This window comes from Misgurnus anguillicaudatus, chromosome 10 (genome assembly GCF_027580225.2).
Source record: "Misgurnus anguillicaudatus chromosome 10, ASM2758022v2, whole genome shotgun sequence".
NCBI classification, from domain to species: domain Eukaryota; kingdom Metazoa; phylum Chordata; class Actinopteri; order Cypriniformes; family Cobitidae; genus Misgurnus; species Misgurnus anguillicaudatus.
The window spans coordinates 26,015,123-26,035,535 of record NC_073346.2 but is presented as its reverse complement, the minus strand read 5'-3'; the positions used below and the strand labels follow the sequence as shown (position 1 = coordinate 26,035,535).

Sequence of the window (20,413 nt, the reverse complement as noted above, 5' to 3'; positions counted from 1 at the left end):
TTGTGAAGACACCCACCAAATTTGGTGTACATACGATTAAGCAATGTGGAGATATAGCCTCAAATGACTTGACCACTAGGGGGCACTGCATCGAAACAATAGATGGTTCCTCAGGTCATGATTGTGATGACACCCAGCAAATTTGATATACATACAATTAAGCAATGTTGATATATAGCCTCAAATGACTTGACCACTAGGAGGCACTGCACCGAAACAATAGATGGTGCATCAGGTCATGATTGTGATGACACCCACCAAATTTTGTGTACATATGATTAAGCAATGTGGAGATATGGCCTCAAATGACTTGACCACTAGGTGGCACTGCACCGAAACAATAGATGATGCCTTGGGTCATGATTGTGATGACACCCACCAAATTTTGTGTACATATGATTAAGCAATGTGGAGATATGGCCTCAAATGACTTGACCACTAGGAGGCACTGCACCGAAACAATAGATGGTGCATCAGGTCATGATTGTGATGACACCCACCAAATTTTGTGTACATATGATTAAGCAATGTGGAGATATGGCCTCAAATGACTTGACCACTAGGTGGCACTGCACCGAAACAATAGATGATGCCTTGGGTCATGATTGTGATGACACCCACAAAATTTTATATACATATGATTAAGCAATGTTGAAATATAGCCTCAAATGACTTGACCACTGGGGGCACTGCACCGAAACAATATGGTGCCTCAGGTCATGATTGTGATGACAAATCCAAATTTGGTGTACATACGATAAAGTGATCTGGAGATAAAGCCTCAAAACTCTTAACCAGTAGGGGGCACTGAAAAGTTTACAAGGGCTTTCAAAAAATGTCACTGATGAACTAGGTGGTGCTGTAACAAAACATTCCATACACCCTCAGTTCATGACATTTACAAGTTGTGAAACATTCACCTATTCATACAGTGTCAGCCACACAAGAGCCATCCAGCTCATCGGGAGCATTTGGGGTTAGATGTCTCACTCATGGACACCTCATCACTTGGTCAGGTGGAGCTGGGGTTTGAACCACCAACCTTCCGATTTGTGGACAACCTACACTAACCACTGAACCATTGCCAATACACACATCAATGGGCAAAACCTTTGCGAAGATATAGCCTCAAATCCATTTTCGTGCTCGCCATTATATTTGTTGATGTGCTATACAACAACTGACAAAAACTTTTTGTCTAGAGCCTAGATTGTGTGTACCAAATCCAAGCCAATCAAACGAACGCTGTTGGAGGAGTTTTGAAAAAGTTGGTATGCTTTGTTATTGAAAATGGCAGACAGAAAACGTTTTGATATCATTTGACTCGGCATGCCTCAAGGAATCTAACAATAGCTTTCATGAATTTAGACTCAATTTTGCAGTAGTTATAAGCAAAAAAAAAAATCACTTTTCAATGACTGTTATGACATATAACTCATGGACATCTTGCCACTTGGAGCTGGGGTTTGAACCACCAACCTTCCGATTTGTAGACAACCACCACTAACCCCTGAACCACTGAACCACTGCCAATGTGCAGAACTTTTGCAAAGATATAGCCGCAAATCCATTGCGGCATGCTCATCAACATGCTCAAACTAGGTGGCGCTGTACCGAAACTGTGCACGCACCCTCAGGTCATGACTGCCATCAAAACTACCAAATCTCATGTGAATATGTTTAACTTTGGCGAAGATACCGCCTCAAATCCCTTTGTTCCCAATCTGCGTAAAATTCGTTGACGTGGTGTACGGAAACGGATCGGCGAATCGACATGAATTCCATAACTTTTTGCCATGAGTGTCTCTAGATGCTACACACCCATTCTTTACGCAAATTGGACAAAAGCTCTAGGACGAGTTCGAAAAAGTAGGTTTTACAAACAATTCAAAATATCGAAATAATTAGCATGACGGAAATGATGTCATATGGTGCAATCGAATTGGCATGAGCCAAGGAATCAGAAGAAACAAGAATTGCATTTCTATGACGTACGGGTCAGCAGTTATAACCAAAAATGTAAGTGAAAATTTGGACTGTTGGTGGCGCTATCGGGTTTGACATAGATACTCCAAATTTGGTGTGGTGACTATTTGGAATGTCCTCTTTGAGTGTGCCAAATTTCATAACTTTCCTACAAAAAAAGTTAAAATTCAAAATGGCCGACCCCCAAAATGGCCGACCGAAAACCTTTTGGTATCGTTTGACTCGGCATGCCTCAAGGAATCTAACAATATCACTTTTATAATTTTAGACTCAAGTTTGCAGAAGTTATAAGCAAAAATAGCCATTTTTCAAATCTCGTGAACACTAGGTGGCGCTGTGACGAAACTGGGCACGCACCCTCAGGCCGTGACTGCCATCAAAACTACCAAGTTTCGTATGAATACGCTTAACTTTGGTGAAGATACAGCCTCAAATCCGTTTTTTCGCGCTCTACGTGAAATTCATTGACGCGTTATACGGTAACGGATTGGTGAATCAACACGAATTCCATAACTTTTTGCCATGAGTGTCTATAGATGCTACACACCCATTCTTTAAGCAAATTGGACAAAAGCTCTAGGACGAGTTAGAAAAAGTAGGTTTTACAACCAATTCAAAATATCGAAATAATTAGCATAACGGAAATGACGTCATATGGTGCAATCGAATCGGCATGAGCCAAGGAATCAGAAGAAACAAGAATTGCGTTTCTATGACGTACGGGTCAGCAGTTATAACAAAAAATGTAAGTGAAAATTTGGACTGTTTGTGGCGCTATTGGGTTTGACATAGACACTCCAAAATTGGTGTGGTGACTATTTGGAATGTCCTCTCTGAGTGTGCCAAATTTCATAACTTTCCTACGTCCGGGTCTATGGGCTGCCATAGACGCAATGGCGGAAGAAGAAGAATAATAGATAATAATAATAATAATAATAATAATAAGAAAACTAACAATCCCAATAGGGGTCTCGCCCATTCTGGGCTTGACCCCTAATAAACAATGTGAATACTTCCTAAATAATACGGTCACAAAAAATAATAATGTAAACTTTATCCAAGGAAATAATAAATAAACTGTATGGATTTCCTTCTAATTATCTTTTGCATGTCTGTTCATAAACACTCAGATTAAATATGTAAAAGCCCACATTATAATACGGTAGAATACTTACCATAGTAAACTGTAATAAAATCCCTATATAGTAAAATGTTTTTAATCTTCCCATAATAAATAATAAAATATAAAGTATAACTATGGTTTATCAGTTCAATAGTTAAAGTTGTAGTATGTATTTACAGCATTAAGTGTATTAATTATTTTAATATTGTACAGTATACTTCAATCTAGGCTATAGCTTTCTATAATAAATACTATGCTACTACGGTTTTTCATATGTATATGAAATATCAAGAATATCAAGACTCTGCGTGTTCTCTCTCACTCTCTTCTACTGTATCTCAAAACTAAGTAAGCTGCCTACCTAGATAGTATTTTGGGGCATCACGGGCACTGTCTAGTAAGTTAGTTGAGCTGATTGTATTGACACGCAGCCTTTCTTTAGTGCAGCATCCGCCATATTGTCTATCAGGAGACGCCGAGAGGTAATGCAGTGTGATTATACAGCCAATTCATACCTATATTACTGCATGAATGGATCGTTAACATTTTCTGTAAAACAGGAAAACGCCCGTAAGCCTTAACATTACTTAAATCCTCGCGTGTGCCCGTATAAGGTGTAATTTGTCGGTCACACAGTTAGCGCGTGTCATTGCTACTCGCTAACAGCTAAAACCCGCCGCCTTTCTTTATAATCAAGACTTAACCGCAACGTATGGATTCAGGTTCGATTACAGCAAACTTTACCTTCGAGTTAGATTTATAGTTTCCATAAACAGAGGTAAATATTTGTTTTATGCATGGATTTGTTTAAACCCTTTGTGCGGCGTTAGCTTTGATGTGGCGTGTTGCGCCACGTTCGGCTAATAACGATTGCACGATAATTCTCTACGTTATATCGTTTCACATTCACGAATGGTATTATTTATGCCTCTTTAATTTATTTCACATCGGGGTAAACAATTTGGAATGTAATTGTTGGTTAATTGCGGCGGAAAATGTTTTAGAAACGGCTTAGGCGTGGCAAACGCTATGCTAGTTAGCGATTAGCAAGCTAACTTGACTATCAGCTGTTTGGGGTGCTGATAAATATATTCTTGGAAATACATTATTTATATCGTTGTTCGTAATGTAGGGTACATGCAGATTAACAGGTGAATGTAGAATAACATTGGTTTGGCTGGTGTCTTTGACTGTGACATCAGACTTAATAACAGATTTTAATATTGATTTAAAAAATTGATCTGTATTATGTTTATGCCTTTATACTAAGATTGCGACGGTATGCAGTGACAAATAACACCCCCTTTAATAAGGGTTTGCGTGTTTGATCATAGTTATTCAACTTGCACAAACAGCAAGTTGTTAATCTGCTGGCTATATTATAGAAGACTGGTTGGTTATTAATGGACGTTGGTCTGTAAATCAGTACTTTGACACGTAAGCTGATGTTGCAGGTTTAGGGTGTTGCGTTATAATTTTAAACCTTTTGTTTTGTAGCAAATGAAATGAGGAATGAGTTTTAAGATTGCAGTGTCTCCTGATTAAACACCTGGATGTCCTCTTTGATTATAAATACAATCAGGTATGTTGTTCACCGGCAATGCCTGAATGCTGTAGATCTCATATTTGTTTACTATGTTGCTTGCTGTATACTGACTCATCCGGCTTGCTTATTTGTTTTTTGTAGCCTATGCTCCACCATAAAGTCATCACATCTGCCTTCATCAGCTCCACCTGTCATTTGCCGCTTGGAGAAAACCTCCAAGGTAATAACCAACCTATATAAATACACTTGTGCGTGGCTACTTTTACACAACAATAATGTAATGGAAATAAAAGTTTTTCATTAGCTTTTTTGCAAAATTTCATGTTCACGCGACAGCTGTATCAAGAAGGTCTACATTTACATGCATTCACGAACATGACTAAATATGTTTAACACTACAGGCGTATACACATTCTATATTCTATAATTCAGAGCTATAAATGCAGACAATCAAGACAAAGCATCAAGCACTTTGTTTAGATGGACAATGAAGTTTTTTTGTCACAATGAGTGACACTGGGCCATAATGTGCCAAACTTTGTTGGAGAAACTCAGTATCTTAAGTAGAACAGACACAGTTCTTTAGACCACCATTTATGTTTTGGTTTAGGGATGTTAACAATTAATCGATAAGAATTACATCGATAAAACTTAACGATTGTCGAAAAAGCAAGCACATGTGTGTGGCGCCTGCGCAAAGCACATACACAGCCAGTGAAAAAGTTAATCAAGCGCGAAGAAGTTAAACTAGCCATGATCACAACGATGCTCGATGCCAAACACACACCTGGGCTTTTTAAACTCATTCGAGACGAGGTTGGCTGCTAACGCAACGAAATGGCATCCGCAGTGGATCTGAGAGGGTCCGATGCCGAAAATGCAAAGCAAAGACCCTCTTCAGGGAAGCCTGCAAGATTAGCATAGCCACGCTGCTATACACAGGAAAGGAGACCCGAAGCCGTTTTTAATAAACAGATTAAAATGTAAAACTTAAAATCTGGCAAGAAACTGTAATATGTAAACTGTAAATAACTGTCGTTACACTCTGACCGCCCGAAACATGATTGATGATTTTTATCAAAACACCAACTACATTAACTCATTTTACAATCGCACTAGCATGTTATTTAGACAAAGTTAATCTTTTAATTCGCGCGAGGAAGCTGCCGTTTTTACGCACACTTATGTCATTGGCTATATGCCACTGCTATAAAGGCTTATTGCACTATTACTGTTAACGATTATTCGAATGATTGATCGTTAATTTAAATGATCATCAAATATGGGAAATTGCATAATTTGACATCCCTATTTTGCTCAAATGTGGATTATATCATTTCACAATGAAAAACTCCCAGACCGCGGACATCTTGTCTTTGCGCTAGACTAGCATACTCTTCTTAAGCCCGCAACACGTGTCATCTTTGTGCTATGTCACAGAAAGCACCAATCAAAACTTCACATGGCCAGCAATGAGCAAGTGAAGTGGTTCAATAAACCAAAATAATCCATCATTTATCGGCTTTCATTTATCGACCTAATTTTGCTATCAGACAAGATAACCGATAATATTAAAAATAAGCAGTTATCGGCCGATATATCGTGCATCCCTAGACTGAATTAACACATCTGACATCATTAACACAATCGTGACGCACACCATTGGTTCACGTTTACATAGTTTACACAGAGACAAGGTGTCTTTTTCAAAAATTTACTCTTAAAAGCCTGTCATCAATGTGTTTTTAGGACCCCAAAATGCAGTTGTTGTGTAAATGGTCAGCCAAACACATAAAAACTTTGTTTACGGTTGAAAACGTTGTCGTGTAAATTAGGGTGGTGCTTATTTTTCAACTTTTAAAAGTTCATGCTCTCACCCCACCAATATGTCTGAATAAAAAATTTAAAAATCTGGAATTTTTTCAATATTAATTAATATTTAGAGGTTGCTCAAGACCGTTGAAGTTTAATACATTTGCGTATTATGTGATACTTTGTGCTAGCATGTATAATTGTTTAATAATATATACTTATGGCAGCAATTGATTTATTTGACCATGCTCCATGCAATTAAAACTCCTGTTTTAGTTGTGATATGTCTTTCAAAGCAAGAAAGCTTCAATGTGAATGAAGCACAATAGACAATATACTGTAACAATGGCTGAAGCAACACAAAGCAAGTCCGCTATATGGTTACTCGGATCAGAAGAGACTGAAATAACGAACAAAGTTACCCTCCAAGAAGCAAGTTTTATGTGTGTTGTGCGTTTTTAAATGATAGTTATATTTATATTACTATAATAATTAAAGGCTTTGAGCAACCTCTAGATATTGTAGGAACAATTCAAAAATTTGCACAGTGTGTTTTAGTGATATCCTAACACATTTAGGGGGGTGAGTTAGGGGGTAAAAGACCCATTATAAGGACCACCCTAGTGCAAATGGCACCTTTGTCTCTTTATATGTGCTTACACATTTATTATTTGTTTAACTCCTTTCAAATCATGCATTATGAGACTTTTGAGAAAGGAGGCTTGTTTCTTACAGTTCTACATTATTATTGTATATTTTGCTGTGCTGTTGAATGTTGTTTACTTGGCCACTGTATCTTGATGTTCTTGTGACTTTCTAGTAAAGTGTTTTTTGTTTGTTTGTCTTTCAGGTGTTTCAGGGAATACCGTGTGTAGAATATGTCTGGCCCTGTCCCAAGTCGCTCTCGAGTTTACCCTGATGTAAACACACAGCGACCCAGAGAGTACTGGGACTACGAATCCCATGTGGTAGACTGGGGGTGCGTTCTACAAAATATTTTTTTGCTCAGGGTTAAATGCAGCATTGTCCCTGAGGATAGCTTTTGTATAGTATTGTTTTTTGTAGGGACGTGGATGAAATGAGCAGCTTTTATTACTTGTTTAATTTCTTCTGCTTGAATTTTTTCCATGCCTTGGGTGTTTTGTACATTGTGTGACTCAAGAGTTTGTACTGCTATGTTTATGCTCTTAGAAATCAGGATGACTACCAGTTAGTGCGAAAGCTTGGCCGGGGAAAATACAGTGAAGTGTTTGAAGCCATAAACATCACGAACAATGAGAAAGTAGTCGTCAAAATACTCAAGGTATCGTCTGTTGTTTGCATTCACTTAATTGCAATTCACTGTGAAAAGCCATAAAGGTTTTAGTTTAGCAAAAAAATTTATAATTGGCATCGTCTATTTTTTTCTGTGAAAGAGAAAATGGTAAAATGTTAAGGAGTTGCAGCCTCAGAGAGACCGATCACCCCAAACGTGTTTATGGCAGTTGCAGGCACCTTTTTTGAATGATTTTCTATGGGTAGTGAACATTATGCGCGCTGAACGCGTTGCATTTTTTGCCGCCTGCCGCACCAACTCTGAGCGAAAAAGCACTAGATGTCATTCAGGTTTTTGCATCGCCCAATCGAATGAGGGGAGAGGCGGACCTTCTGTTGTGGTGCCAGAAGTTTACCGTTGTTTGGAACAGCTGAACAAAGCAAACATCCTCTTTTTAAAGTTCTGCTAAAATGAAAGTTGGTCATGCTTTAATATTTGATTGCCTCGGTGGTTGCCTAGCAATATAAAAAGGCGCGCCGTTAACCGCGCCTTGCGCTTCCAAGCGTTCAAAACGCGTTTGGTGTGATTGGCTGCTCAGTCGTCCTTGCTTTTTTATTACATATTTTTGCCATTTTGTGGTCCATGTAAGCAAGAGTTTAACATGCTTGGAACAACATGAACAAGTTGACAAATTTTTTGTTTTGTATATACACAAGTATACACAAAAGGCAATTCCCGCACACTCTCTGCTTGCTGAAAATGTTTTTAATAATAGTTGCGTTGCAACGTTTCGATCTTACGATCTTCCTTAGGCAACTGCCTAAGGAAAATGTTTTTAATAATAGTTGCGTTGCAACGTTTCGATCTTACGATCTTCCTCAGGCAACTGCCTAAGGAAAATGTTTTTAATAATAGTTGCGTTGCAACGTTTCGATCTTATGATCTTCCTCAGGCAACTGCCTGAGGAAGATCGTAAGATCGAAACGTTGCAACGCAACTATTATTGAAAACATTTTCAGCAAGCAGATAGTGTGTGGGAATTGCCTTTTGTGGATGTTACGAGACTTTTTGTCTTCTTATCCTACGCACCTATATACTTCAGGTGTGCGACGCTAATTAGTTTGTATATACACAAGAAGAAATATTAGTGTTAAATTTTCTTTTTATGTCTTGTTTGTGTTTAGCCAGTAAAAAAGAAGAAAATTAAACGAGAAATAAAAATTCTGGAAAACTTGAGAGGAGGTCCCAACATCATATCACTTTTAGACATCGTAAAGGATCCTGTGGTGAGTTCATTCACATTTGTATATTTGCCCTTCGTGGTTTTCTTGACCCTTAAGAAAGACAAAGTCAGTCTATTTTTAGCCGTGACTCACTTTATGAGTGCATGCTGGGTTTGTTTATTTTTCTAAAGGCTGTCCTGAATACAATGCCACAGGAATATGTGAGGGCTTGTTTATGTGCGCTAAAGTTTAAAGTCTGTTTTGTCTTTTCTGTGCCGTAGTCACGAACGCCAGCGCTGGTCTTTGAGCATGTCAACAACACAGACTTCAAGGCAAGCGATGTTGATTTTCCTTTTTTCTAAGATTTGGTTACATTTTGTGTGAAATTAATGATTATTTTTCTGCCTTTTATTTACAGCAACTCTATCAGACGTTATCAGACTATGACATTCGCTTCTACATGTATGAAATTCTTAAGGTGAGACGATCACTCAAAGCGTTAGTTGACCATTATGTTATAAAAGCCTTTGGTTGAAAAGGTTTGAGGAGCATTTAACAAAAACATCATGCAAGCCAACCATTTTTACACATCTTGAGCTGTGGTGGAAACTTTCTATAGACTTTGTAATGTGTGCCTTTTCCTTTTTTCTTACACCAGGCTCTGGACTACTGCCACAGCATGGGGATAATGCACAGAGATGTAAAACCACACAATGTTATGATCGACCATGAACACAGAAAGGTATTTCGGAGTTACCTGTGTCCGTTTTTTTGACACTCGTGTCTGAATTGTCCGTGTGATTTCTAGATTTGTTAAATGATATAAATTTCTCTTTTGAAGCTTCGGCTGATTGATTGGGGTTTGGCAGAGTTTTACCACCCAAACCAGGAGTACAACGTGCGTGTGGCATCACGATACTTTAAAGGTCCTGAACTACTTGTGGACTATCAGGTTAGTTTCTGTTCATGTTAAAATGTATTTTTGGCCTCATTTTGCAGTACTATTATAATTTAAATTCCAACAGCTTTGGAGTAGACAAATAAATGTTTCTTGTGGTTATTAGATGTATGACTACAGTCTGGATATGTGGAGTCTCGGATGCATGCTGGCCAGTATGATCTTCAGGAAGGAGCCGTTTTTCCATGGACATGACAACTATGATCAGCTTGTTCGGATAGCAAAGGTTCTGGGTACCGAGGACCTGTATGATTACATTGACAAATACAACATTGAACTGGACCCACGCTTTAATGACATTTTGGGCAGGTATGATTTTCTTTCCCAAAATGAAATCTGTGCATCTGTAAATCTTATGATGTATCATCTAGAGTGTTTTAACATCGCTTTCTTGTTCAGACACTCCCGCAAGAGATGGGAACGATTTGTGCACAGTGAGAATCAGCACCTGGTCAGTACAGAAGCTCTGGATTTCTTGGACAAGCTGCTACGTTACGACCACCAGGCTCGACTGACAGCCCGCGAGGCCATGGACCACCCATACTTCTGTAAGTTAACAATACACAAACGGCATACTACAGAACAAGTGTGCAAGTATGTGATGGAAGTGTTCACATTCGTATATTCTCATTAGTAAATTGAGTTTAAAGGGACACTCCACTTTTTTTTTTATATTTTCGTTTTCCAGCTCCCCTAGAGTTAAGCGTTTGATTCTTGCCGTTTTGGAGTCCGTTCGGGTGGTCTCTGGGTCTGGCGCTAGCACTTTTAGCATAGCTTAGCACAATCCATTGAATCTGATTAGACCATTAGCATCGCGCCTAAAAAAAGAGTTTCGATAGCTGCAGGAGGTGCAATGATATTACGCAGCAGCCAAAAATAGTCCCCTTAGTAACTTTCAATAGCAGAGGACTATTTTCGGCTGCTGTGTAATACAATTGTGCCTCCTGCATCCATGTTACAGCAACAAAGTCCTTGATTATTACGCCAGAATGAGAGTATAGTTCCTAGCCATATCGGCTTAGAAAATCGCAACTTTTAATTTTTTATCAGTCTTAGTATACGATGTAACTACGGTAGAGTCAAGTTTTAAATTGTAAAAATATCGAAACTCTTTGGTTATATTTGAGCGTGATGCTAATGGTCTAATCAGATTCAATGGATTGTGCTATGCTAAAAGTGGTAGCACCAGACCTGGAGATCAGCTGAATGGATTCCAAAACGGTAAGAATCAAATGTTTAACTCTAGGGGAGCTGAAAAATAAGCATTTTTAAATACGCTGAGTGTCCCTTTAAAAGATGGTTTGTTGTGAGATTTTCGTCAGTGTAGTGTGTTTTAGATCCTGCATGGACCATGGCGATGCACTAAATTGCATGGCCATATAACGACAGGCTAGACAAGTGCTATATGTCTACTACACTGACGCATGTCTTATTTGTGTGCTTGCAGACCCCATTGTAAAAGACCAGGGCAGAGGTGCACCAGCTCCAGGAATGGCTGCCAGCTCCACACCAGTCAGCTCCTCTAGCATGATGGCAGGTAAACCATCTCAAACTCTGTTATTCCTCTACATCTCTTCTTTAAAATCACTTCAGTCTACCTAAAAGCTCACTGTCACACTACAGGCATTACCTCTATGACTCCGAGCGCACAGCCCAACATCGCCAACATGAGTGCTGGTTCTCCCATCATCCCTGCCCCAAACACAATGGCCACACAAGTGCCCACTGCCGCAGGAGCCCAGCCCTGAACACCAACTGCCCCTATGTGTCTCTCTCTCTCTCTCTCTATCTCTCTATCACATCTCTCGCTCTCTCTTCTGTGGGCCTGCTTGGAATTGTGAATCGGGGTCGTTGATTTCGTTATTTTTATTATGTTGCAAATAACACAGAACTAAAATGTTAAGTTGCCGTTTTGTTTTTGCTCTTCAGTTGTGTTGTTTAAGGGTTTATGGACTCAAGGAAACCCATCATGTTTTTTTTGCACCTGTCTGTGTGAGTTAGAAAAGCATATGGGTGTGAGCGCTCTATCACAGTGACTGTTTAGAAACACACTTAAATGTCCACCTGAAGAAGGTTAATAAAATTAATTTTATATGTCCCTCTAGCATTCTTGTGCTTGAACACCATTTCACTTGACTGACTTGTTTTTAAATGGTTTTTATTTTTTAAAGGCAGAGCTTCTTTGTTATTTTAGGCTCTGCTTTTGCGTGTTTTACAATTTGAATCTCGATTCTCAAGACTTCACAAACCCGGTGTTGTAAATAATGAACTTCAAGACGTCACACAGAGTCGGTTGTTCCTGAATATTGAAGAATATGCTGATGGGGATAAAAGAAAGCTGCTTTACTGGAGGTATGCTGGGTCAGAGAGCTGTTTATGCTGGAGTCATGATCTACCCAGTCATGCTGTTCCAGCTTCGCATTTGGACCGAACAATTCAAACAAAACTACTGTTAACATTTCTAAAGATTTGTGTTCGATCAGTGTATGACAAAATACCTTTGCCGATAATGAACATCTTATATTTCAGTTCAGCTGTGCTGGTTTTGTGTGTGTGTGTGTGTGTGTGTGGTTGGTTTTTGGACTTGCTCCCAGATCTTGTTAGAGTCAATAGTAGCTGTTTGAGGTCTTGTACCAATCGCTGAGTAACACAATCAATAATATGCCAATTTTTGTGTTACCTTCAGTTGTGTGTATGCGTGCGAGTGTGTATGAATGTTTTTGTTTTAACGAAACATTTGTTTGATACTATAAGAGTTTTTGTAATTTTCTTTTAAGAGGGGACTGTTCAGTGGAGTACACATCTCTTTCTACCCCACAATTAAATGGATTAAACAGGAGAAATATCAGTTTAGCATTGCATGTTGTGTTCTGTGGTTTGTCTCGGAGAATGAACAAAATCTTTGTGGTCAATTACTGTCACTCCCAAAATATGTCTAGACCAACAATCTTTTAGTACCTTATTGTTTAAATGTTTCTTAAACTGTTCTTGCTTTTGGTCTTGTCTGTTAATGAAATAATCAACGAGGACTAGCTCTGTAGTGGACACTTAACTCATGTTATCCTCTACCTGTGTCAAGTGTGAAGGGTTCAAATCTAAATATCTTGCTGTATTGTAAATTCATTTGTTTAAAGTTTGCAATAGATACTTTTTGCAGTTAAGATATTTTTTGTTTGTTTTATAAATCATTTAAAAGAGAAAATATATTGTTTTAGGAGAAAAGACCATGTCACTTGCTTTATTCAGCTGTACGTTTAACACAGCCTCTCTGTTAAGGTGAATGGTATGTTTGAAGTAAGGTGGAAGGCTACCTCACTCACATTTATATGAAATAATTCAATAAAAAAGGAAAACAACTGTTGGCTCTCGTTGAAAACTATAGGTTTAATTTTGGTCCACGATTCAGACTCCACTAATTCACCTGGGGTTCAAACACATCTCTAACAAAAATTAACCATGGCTCCACGAGATTCACTGAAGTTTACTACAATAAAAATTGATGGCTTGGCACGAGCCAGTCACTGTTATGAAAAATATAATAAGAGCTTATACATACCGATTGGGGCACTTTCTGACATTAACATGACTTTACCCTAACATATTTGGGTATTTAAATGGGTGTGATGCTATATCCTTGTTTATTTGTGTGGTAGAAAGAGGTCAATAACATTTGAAAGTGTACTCCTGTGGCACACCAGTTACTGGTTAAGATGAACCTCCTTTGCACATTTACGAGCCTTTTCTGCCATCTAGTGGTTACATGAGACGTTAATCTATAAAATGAACGTTATACTTGGGCTATTAGGGTGATTTTGCGAAGTTAGACTTTAGATATCATGAAACACTTGAAAAAAAGTAAATGCAAAGTAAGAGTATCAAAATGAGAAGCATACAGTTACAAACATCTCTTCATATACTATTTTGCACATGATTTCAAATGACATCATACAAACCAATTTTGTTGTTTATTCCACATTTAAGGGGAAAATTTTATTACCGCAACGTGTCTATGACTGGATTTGGGTTCTTTGACATGAAAATATTTATAATAAAAAAAAAATCAAAAAAATTAAAAGCTTCAGTGCATGTTATACTATAAACATTTAAGAAACATGTGGTATTTGGTGATCATTGCTAAATGTATAAGGAATATAATAAGGACAATAATAAGGAATATAAAGGTGTCCAAGAAAATTTTTCTCATCCTACGCAACAAATTTCAATCATTGTTTAAGCCCTCAAAGAACTAACATTGTTGGAAGGGACATAATTGACTGTGACACTCATGATGGCTACCAGGTAAGCAGTTTTTATTTTTTCTCTCCAGATAAAACTTGAAATTTTGTTTGTCATAGTAGCTAGACAACTTTTTAGTTCTCATTACCGAAACATGAGTTTGTAAATGCATATATTTATTGTAATATCATGTTGCGGTAATGATACTTTTTGATAATGATGATAATCTAAAATGTAAATAATTCTATAGGAAATATTTTTTAAATAATGGTTATAGTAAGTTCAGACCTAAATCTTATATGTGCAAAAAAAAAAGGGCTTCAAGGGCTTTAAAAAATTCTGATGCTGGACACCTTCTAACTTAGTTCTAAGTCTAGATTTCGTGAGAATCACCCATTAAGTTGTTTAGCTTAGAAAGCTTGTGTGTCATTTAAAGGAGTCGGACCAACACTTTTTTTAAAGTTCCCTCCAATATTACTTTACACCCTCAGAATTAAAGGTACACAAAGGTACAAAAGTTGTCACTGGGACAGTACCTTTTAAAGTAGTACACTTTTATACCTAAAAGGTGCATATTGAGGCAAAAGTAATTAATTGTTAATAGTGAGAATTAGACCTTAAAAAGTGTGACCAGAATAATGTATGTACTTTTATATGATTTATTTAAGCCTTTTTAAGCCTATCTTGTAATTTGTACAGTAAGTACATGATTGGAGTTGTAATTAGTAACAAGTAATTAATTAACTTACCCAACACTGCTTAGAGGGACATACTGTTTTTTTACAAGGTACCATTTTTTATACCTTCTTTTACTGAGAATGTACCATGTTATTGCATAGTTGTTCCTGTAGCTCAAGTGGTAGAGCTTTGCATTAAGTGCAAATATAATGGGTACAAATCTTCATAAAACAAACTGATAAAATGCAGACTTTGAATGCACTCAAGTTGCTCTGGAAAATGTGTCTGCTAAATGCAAACATTTTTATAAAAGTGAATTAGGAAACTTTTTGTGTGCCCTATTAATTTCTTGTTTAAAGACCTGCTGTGACTATCTAGTATGTAACTTATATGCATAGTCTAATAGTTTCCTGTTTCTTTACAATGGCACAAACAAGATCCTTCATTGAATCCCTTTCAGAAGAAGGAAATGGGTTAAATTCAGCAGTGCGTCTCGTCATTATTGTAAAACACACCTGCCATTAAGAACACAACAGGTTGGTTTTTCAGGCTGTCCCCCTCTACAATGTCATCTGTGACCCTATTGTCCACTTCACTTCCTCTATTCAGATGAGTGATCTTCACTGCTATAAATCCACCAAAGAGACATGAAGTCGTCAGAAGGACCTCACTACTCAATATGAAGCTGTAAGTATACTCTTGTGTTATTTTAAGCTTGAAATGTGTTACAAAGCATTTTCTTTGTAAAATAAAAATCTGTTACTAGGCCTAGTTAGGGCTGTTTTATTAATGCTTTTGCGAAATAAATGGTGTTTGAATAATGTGCGGATCAACAATTTTAATTTACAATAAAATTTGGAAAATGTTTATGTAATTTTTTACCTTGTTTCATCTGCTGGCTCAGAATTCCCATTATCCTGACTGCTCTTGTCTTTATAAATGCTGCAAATTCAGCAGCTATTAGAGGTAATTTTTACATTACATTATACAGAACATTTTTATAATATTTAATAGTTCTTTATTGTACATTGCTACTGGATTGCTTTTCATAAACTATGGTGTTTCTTAAAGTTTGAAAAGTTATATTTAAATCTCTTAAATAATAACTGCTTCATACAGTTCTTTTGACAAAACTGTAGGTCTGTCTTTAATTTGCTTTCATATTAAAATTTCAGAAGGTAGTGAAGATTTGTTACGCTTCCTGAATGGTGAGCATTTTCTTTACTTCTCTGCATTAGCTAAATCATTTAAAATTCATGCTAAATTTATTCAAAGCTTTGGATGTTCTCTCTCCAGATGCATTTGAACTGAATCTGCCTCCTGATAACCTTAAGCCAACCATGCTTACAGGTATGTAAATTGCTCCTATACCAACAGGCCTGTGCATACAAAGCAACACATTTATGATTTGGGTTACCATTTTGTCATAATGAAATGTTTCTTCTTTAGAAACGACTGTAGAAAACGAAAAAATCCTTTATCCTGCAGTTACGACAGCAGGTGAGTGATAAGACAGTAAAGCCATAATATTATAGTCATGCATAAACAATAAAAACTGCTCATATGGCCATTTAGAATAATGTCCTGTGTCTGTTTTTCTTTGTCTGTAGAATGTAAAGCATCAGAATTAGTTAGTGTTGTTGGTATGTTAACCTTTTTATTCTGAACTTTTGGATATTGCTTGTTAAAACCAAATATAAAGAGTAAATTAAAAAAGTTATACTATCATAGACATTGCTGCCATGTTTAATAATTGTCTTTGATTAATTTAGAGTCTTTCAATATAACCCCTAAACCAAACTTGGCTGAAATTACAGGTAAATAAACAATAAAAGCTGTGTAATTTAATTTGTTTTTTTATTTCACAATTTATTTTGTACAATTTGTATATTTTCTTAATGTTGCATTTCGTAATTTTCTTAATTTTCAAATATTTTGTGTATGTAGTGTAAGATTTCTTGCTCTAACTGGTTTTAGGCAATGCTGAAGAGAGATCCATTGAGAGCAGCAACTCAGGTGATCAGTCAACTAAAATCAGAATAAAGATACATATACAATACAATAATAATTACTTTACAGAAAATATATTCATATATATTGTTCATTTGAAAATGTCCTTTTTAGCAGACAGTGGATTAACTGAAAAAATATCAGTAGAGGACAGCAGAGGTATTTCATATTCATTATTGTTGTGTAAACATAAATAATTGTTTTGCATAGCACGATTCAGAGTTTCTCATACATTTCACTTTAAAGCTATTTTAAAATAAGGGAGAAACAATCACATTTTATTTGAATGATATTTCATAATTTATGCAGTGTAGTGTTTGTTTTAGATGTTGAAAGCTCCAAGAGGTTACAGCTGAGATCCAAACTCACAGGTACATTACATTTACATTTACATTTATGCATTTTGCAAATGCTTAAAAAAGAAACTTACACTTTATTACAAGGTATAAATTTTTTATCATTATGTGTGTTCCCTGGGTTTGAACCCATGACCTTTGGCGCTGCTGACGCAACGCTTTACCACTGATCTATAAAGGAACAAGAATTCTGCTGGATTTGATGTTGGAATTACTATTTAAAAACATCATCTGCTTATAAAGTTTATTTTCTATGTGGTCCTTCAGACAGCCAGTCATTACAGGAAAATATCAGGAACTCAGAAGGTGAGCAATAGTAAATGAGCAAAAATGTGTTCTTTATGTACTTTACCGTCACTAAAAATAAGGATGATTTTTTTATTCCTCTGCATATAGAAAGTGCCAGTATAGACAAAACTGACATGGAGACAGAAGTCATGGAGGGCACAAATAACCATCCCAATAAAGCACCAGGTGATTAAAAGTGCATTTGTTACTAAATTAAATTTCATTAAATCAGGTCAGATGATTTAGATCACATTTTCTGGATCAGATCACATTTTATGGCAAATCACTGTAGAAAACCAGTTCATTCCTAGGGGTTCACATACTTTTTCTTACATACTTTCATATATTACTTTCATATATTTCTCACATACTTTCATATATTACTGTATATAATATATGTATATATTAAAGGTTTTATGACAATTGTATCTCCAAAGATCATGATCTAATTTTATGCAATGTAAGTCCTACACAAAAATATAATATTTAATATTCAAATATTTTCAGGTCACTCTATATACAGTATACCTTTAAATGTCTCCAGATGTTTTACTAAATGCAAAAATTAGTCAAATGTTTCGTTTTGAGGTTTTCCTAAATCCTCTCTTCCATCAGATTTTTAAATTAAATATCAATGTTTATATTCGACTATTAAAACAATTTTGGTTTGCTGGATGAAGTGCATATTTTTCCCTGAATATTTGTGTCATTTTATAATTCTTACCTATGCAGTGATGATGGACGTTAGTAGTGAGGAAATGGACAAACCCGTGGAGAACGTATGGTACCGTAGCCTGAGAGCAATCAAAAACTACAGTGCTGAGATGACAGGAGCTCCTGACAGAAAGGAACTGGATCCCAAAATTCAGAGCTTGGCTTTGGGTCGAATGAACCTCAAACACCAATCTGGCCAACCACATGAAACTGACAAACACCAGCAGCACACTTACAAGAGAGAGGTAGATTTAGACAGCCCAGAGGTTGTGGACACCTCTGACAACCAGTATCCTGATGGTGCCAGTGAAGAACTTGATGGTGGTCGAGGTAGAGGTCAAACAATCAGGCTGATCTCAGATCAGTCCACTTTGTTGAGCAATAACCCCAGTATGAAGAAAGCTAATTTAAACTCGGGGAACAGCAGTTGGGGCACAGTGGATAACAGTACAGAAGTTGCTGGTCAGAACCCAGGATGCACCGAGACATCTGTTGAACATCCAAGGAGTGAGAACAGCAGTCTGGATCCTCCTAAAGTGGATCCGAAGTTTCAAAAGGACACAGTGAGCTATCAGAACCAGCTGAGGAAATTATGTCCCAGTAAAAAAGTAAGAACATCCAACAACCCAAGAGAACAGCTGGATTTAGATAGTCCAGAGAGGGCGAAGAGTGAACTTTTGGATAACAGCATAGAGGAACATGTGTCACTTGCTGTGTAGAGTTTTTGTAGAACGTCTACTTGCTTTTAGATTTTGTCAGTGTGTGACTTTTATTTTGATATGATCTTAGGTCTTTTTCTAAGATTGTTTGTCGTTAGGTTGAATACAATTATATAGTAATAGGGCTTTAGACATCTGAAATAAAAGTAAAATCCTGCCTTATCTGTTTCACGTTTCTGCTCATACTTTATAACCTTTATATTATCCATAATGTAATATTTCAATACACGTTCAGCGCTCTTATTTACATATTGGCGGTGATTGGATGAGTAAAGTGACGTCAAACTGACCTCATTTATACAGCGCGAGTCCGCTTAGAAAAATCCGCTCATATCTGAGAAAAATGTAAACACGAAAATCCTCATTGGCTGTTTTAAAACTCCCGTCACGTTTTAACTCCTTTTGAGGCTTTTTTTAGTCACTATATGACAATATTTAATTTTTCCGAATCCTTCACATGCTGAATCGACAAAGGACGTGGAGTTTCGTTGACTGTGCAGCTCTCGTGATATGAGGTACGCAGTTTCTGATTGGCTGTTGCTAAGCATTAACACAGCTTCTTTCACACTGCATACATCCTACTTCAGAATAGTCTCGTTAACCTGGTACCATCCTCTGCTAATTTGCTACGTTTCATAGACAGAAGTGCTTAAAGTACAGAAGCGTAATGAAATTTAGCGGAAGTACAAAGTCTGACGTAGTCATGCTAGAAATTCGTGATAACCCGTTACATTAAGCTGTGAAAGGCTGCTTTACCTGTGGTTAATACTACGTTCCAGACAACACGGATTTAGGATGTTTCCCACCTCAAACCAAACAATAACATTTGGAATAAGTAACACTAAACGTGTGACCTCACAGCATTAATGGTAAAGTAACATCAAAACATTTAAAGTGTTTAGTAACATTAAAAAAGCGCCATTCCAGACTGGTCTGAGGTGGGAAATATCCTAAATTCGAGTTGTCTGGAAAAAGCAGGGTTTATATCAAACTCAAAGTTATCACAAAACCATGGTGTGTTATGTTTTTTTGTAAACATAATATTTATTCCAGTGTGGATAAATGAATGTTAAACAGTCTCAAAAATATGGCTACATTTTATAAAAACTAAGATCTGACCAGATGAATTCTGCTTAATACTTTGGACACTTTCTCAACTTTGACCCAAATCCAAGCATTTGTAGTAAACAGCAACTACTTTTCCATTCTTTCCTGTGATTTGTGTTTTAATGCATATTTCTTTAAGCATTACTAATTTTTTAAGTCAGTTTTTTTTTAGTCAGAGGTTAGCAATGGTGCTGCTAACTTAAGTCCCAAGCTGCATAAAACTGCTCGCTGTGAGTTTATCATTGATTTAACACAGCTCAATTATTGAATCTCTCAGCATGTAGCTTTAGACAGACAAATAGAGCGTATTTATCAGCTGTGACAAGACAGCTCGCGGCTCTACAGACACAATGATGATGAGTGTGTCTAATATTTCGGCCAGATCCACATTTCCTATCCGTT

At 36.9% G+C, this 20,413-nt stretch overlaps 2 protein-coding genes across 9 annotated transcripts; both read left to right on the top strand.

Annotated features, from left to right (window-relative positions):
• Positions 1 to 3,474: 3,474 nt before the first annotated feature.
• Positions 3,475 to 12,632, top strand: csnk2a1 (casein kinase 2, alpha 1 polypeptide). Of its 5 annotated transcripts, none has more exons than XM_055210598.2 (14): positions 3,476 to 3,591; positions 4,607 to 4,691; positions 4,797 to 4,875; positions 7,318 to 7,446; positions 7,659 to 7,770; positions 8,907 to 9,008; positions 9,227 to 9,277; positions 9,364 to 9,423; positions 9,604 to 9,687; positions 9,787 to 9,897; positions 10,010 to 10,212; positions 10,303 to 10,451; positions 11,351 to 11,440; positions 11,527 to 12,632. In XM_055210598.2, exons 4-14 carry the CDS (start codon positions 7,346 to 7,348, stop codon positions 11,649 to 11,651), a joined length of 1,188 nt encoding a protein of 395 aa, XP_055066573.1. In that variant the 5' UTR covers positions 3,476 to 3,591; positions 4,607 to 4,691; positions 4,797 to 4,875; positions 7,318 to 7,345; the 3' UTR covers positions 11,652 to 12,632. The 5 variants fall into 5 exon arrangements, with proteins under 5 accessions (XP_055066575.1, XP_055066573.1, XP_073728344.1 ...); XM_073872243.1 differs by lacking the exon at positions 3,476 to 3,591 and adding an exon at positions 3,655 to 3,679; XM_055210599.2 differs by lacking the exon at positions 3,476 to 3,591 and adding an exon at positions 3,755 to 3,887.
• A 2,531-nt stretch (positions 12,633 to 15,163) lies between these two features.
• Positions 15,164 to 19,066, top strand: LOC129448321 (uncharacterized). 4 transcript variants are annotated; one of them, XM_073872695.1, is made up of 14 exons: positions 15,166 to 15,353; positions 15,427 to 15,504; positions 15,722 to 15,783; positions 15,993 to 16,025; positions 16,114 to 16,167; positions 16,267 to 16,317; positions 16,428 to 16,460; positions 16,590 to 16,634; positions 16,795 to 16,833; positions 16,942 to 16,986; positions 17,154 to 17,198; positions 17,451 to 17,489; positions 17,580 to 17,657; positions 18,204 to 19,066. In XM_073872695.1, the coding sequence occupies exons 2-14, from the start codon at positions 15,497 to 15,499 to the stop codon at positions 18,902 to 18,904; spliced, it is 1,233 nt and encodes a 410-aa protein (XP_073728796.1). In that variant the 5' UTR covers positions 15,166 to 15,353; positions 15,427 to 15,496; the 3' UTR covers positions 18,905 to 19,066. The 4 variants fall into 4 exon arrangements, with proteins under 4 accessions (XP_073728798.1, XP_073728797.1, XP_073728796.1 ...); XM_055210618.2 differs by having other exon boundaries at positions 15,166 to 15,504; positions 16,945 to 16,986; XM_073872697.1 differs by lacking the exon at positions 16,428 to 16,460 and having other exon boundaries at positions 15,164 to 15,504; positions 16,945 to 16,986.
• Positions 19,067 to 20,413: the final 1,347 nt, after the last annotated feature.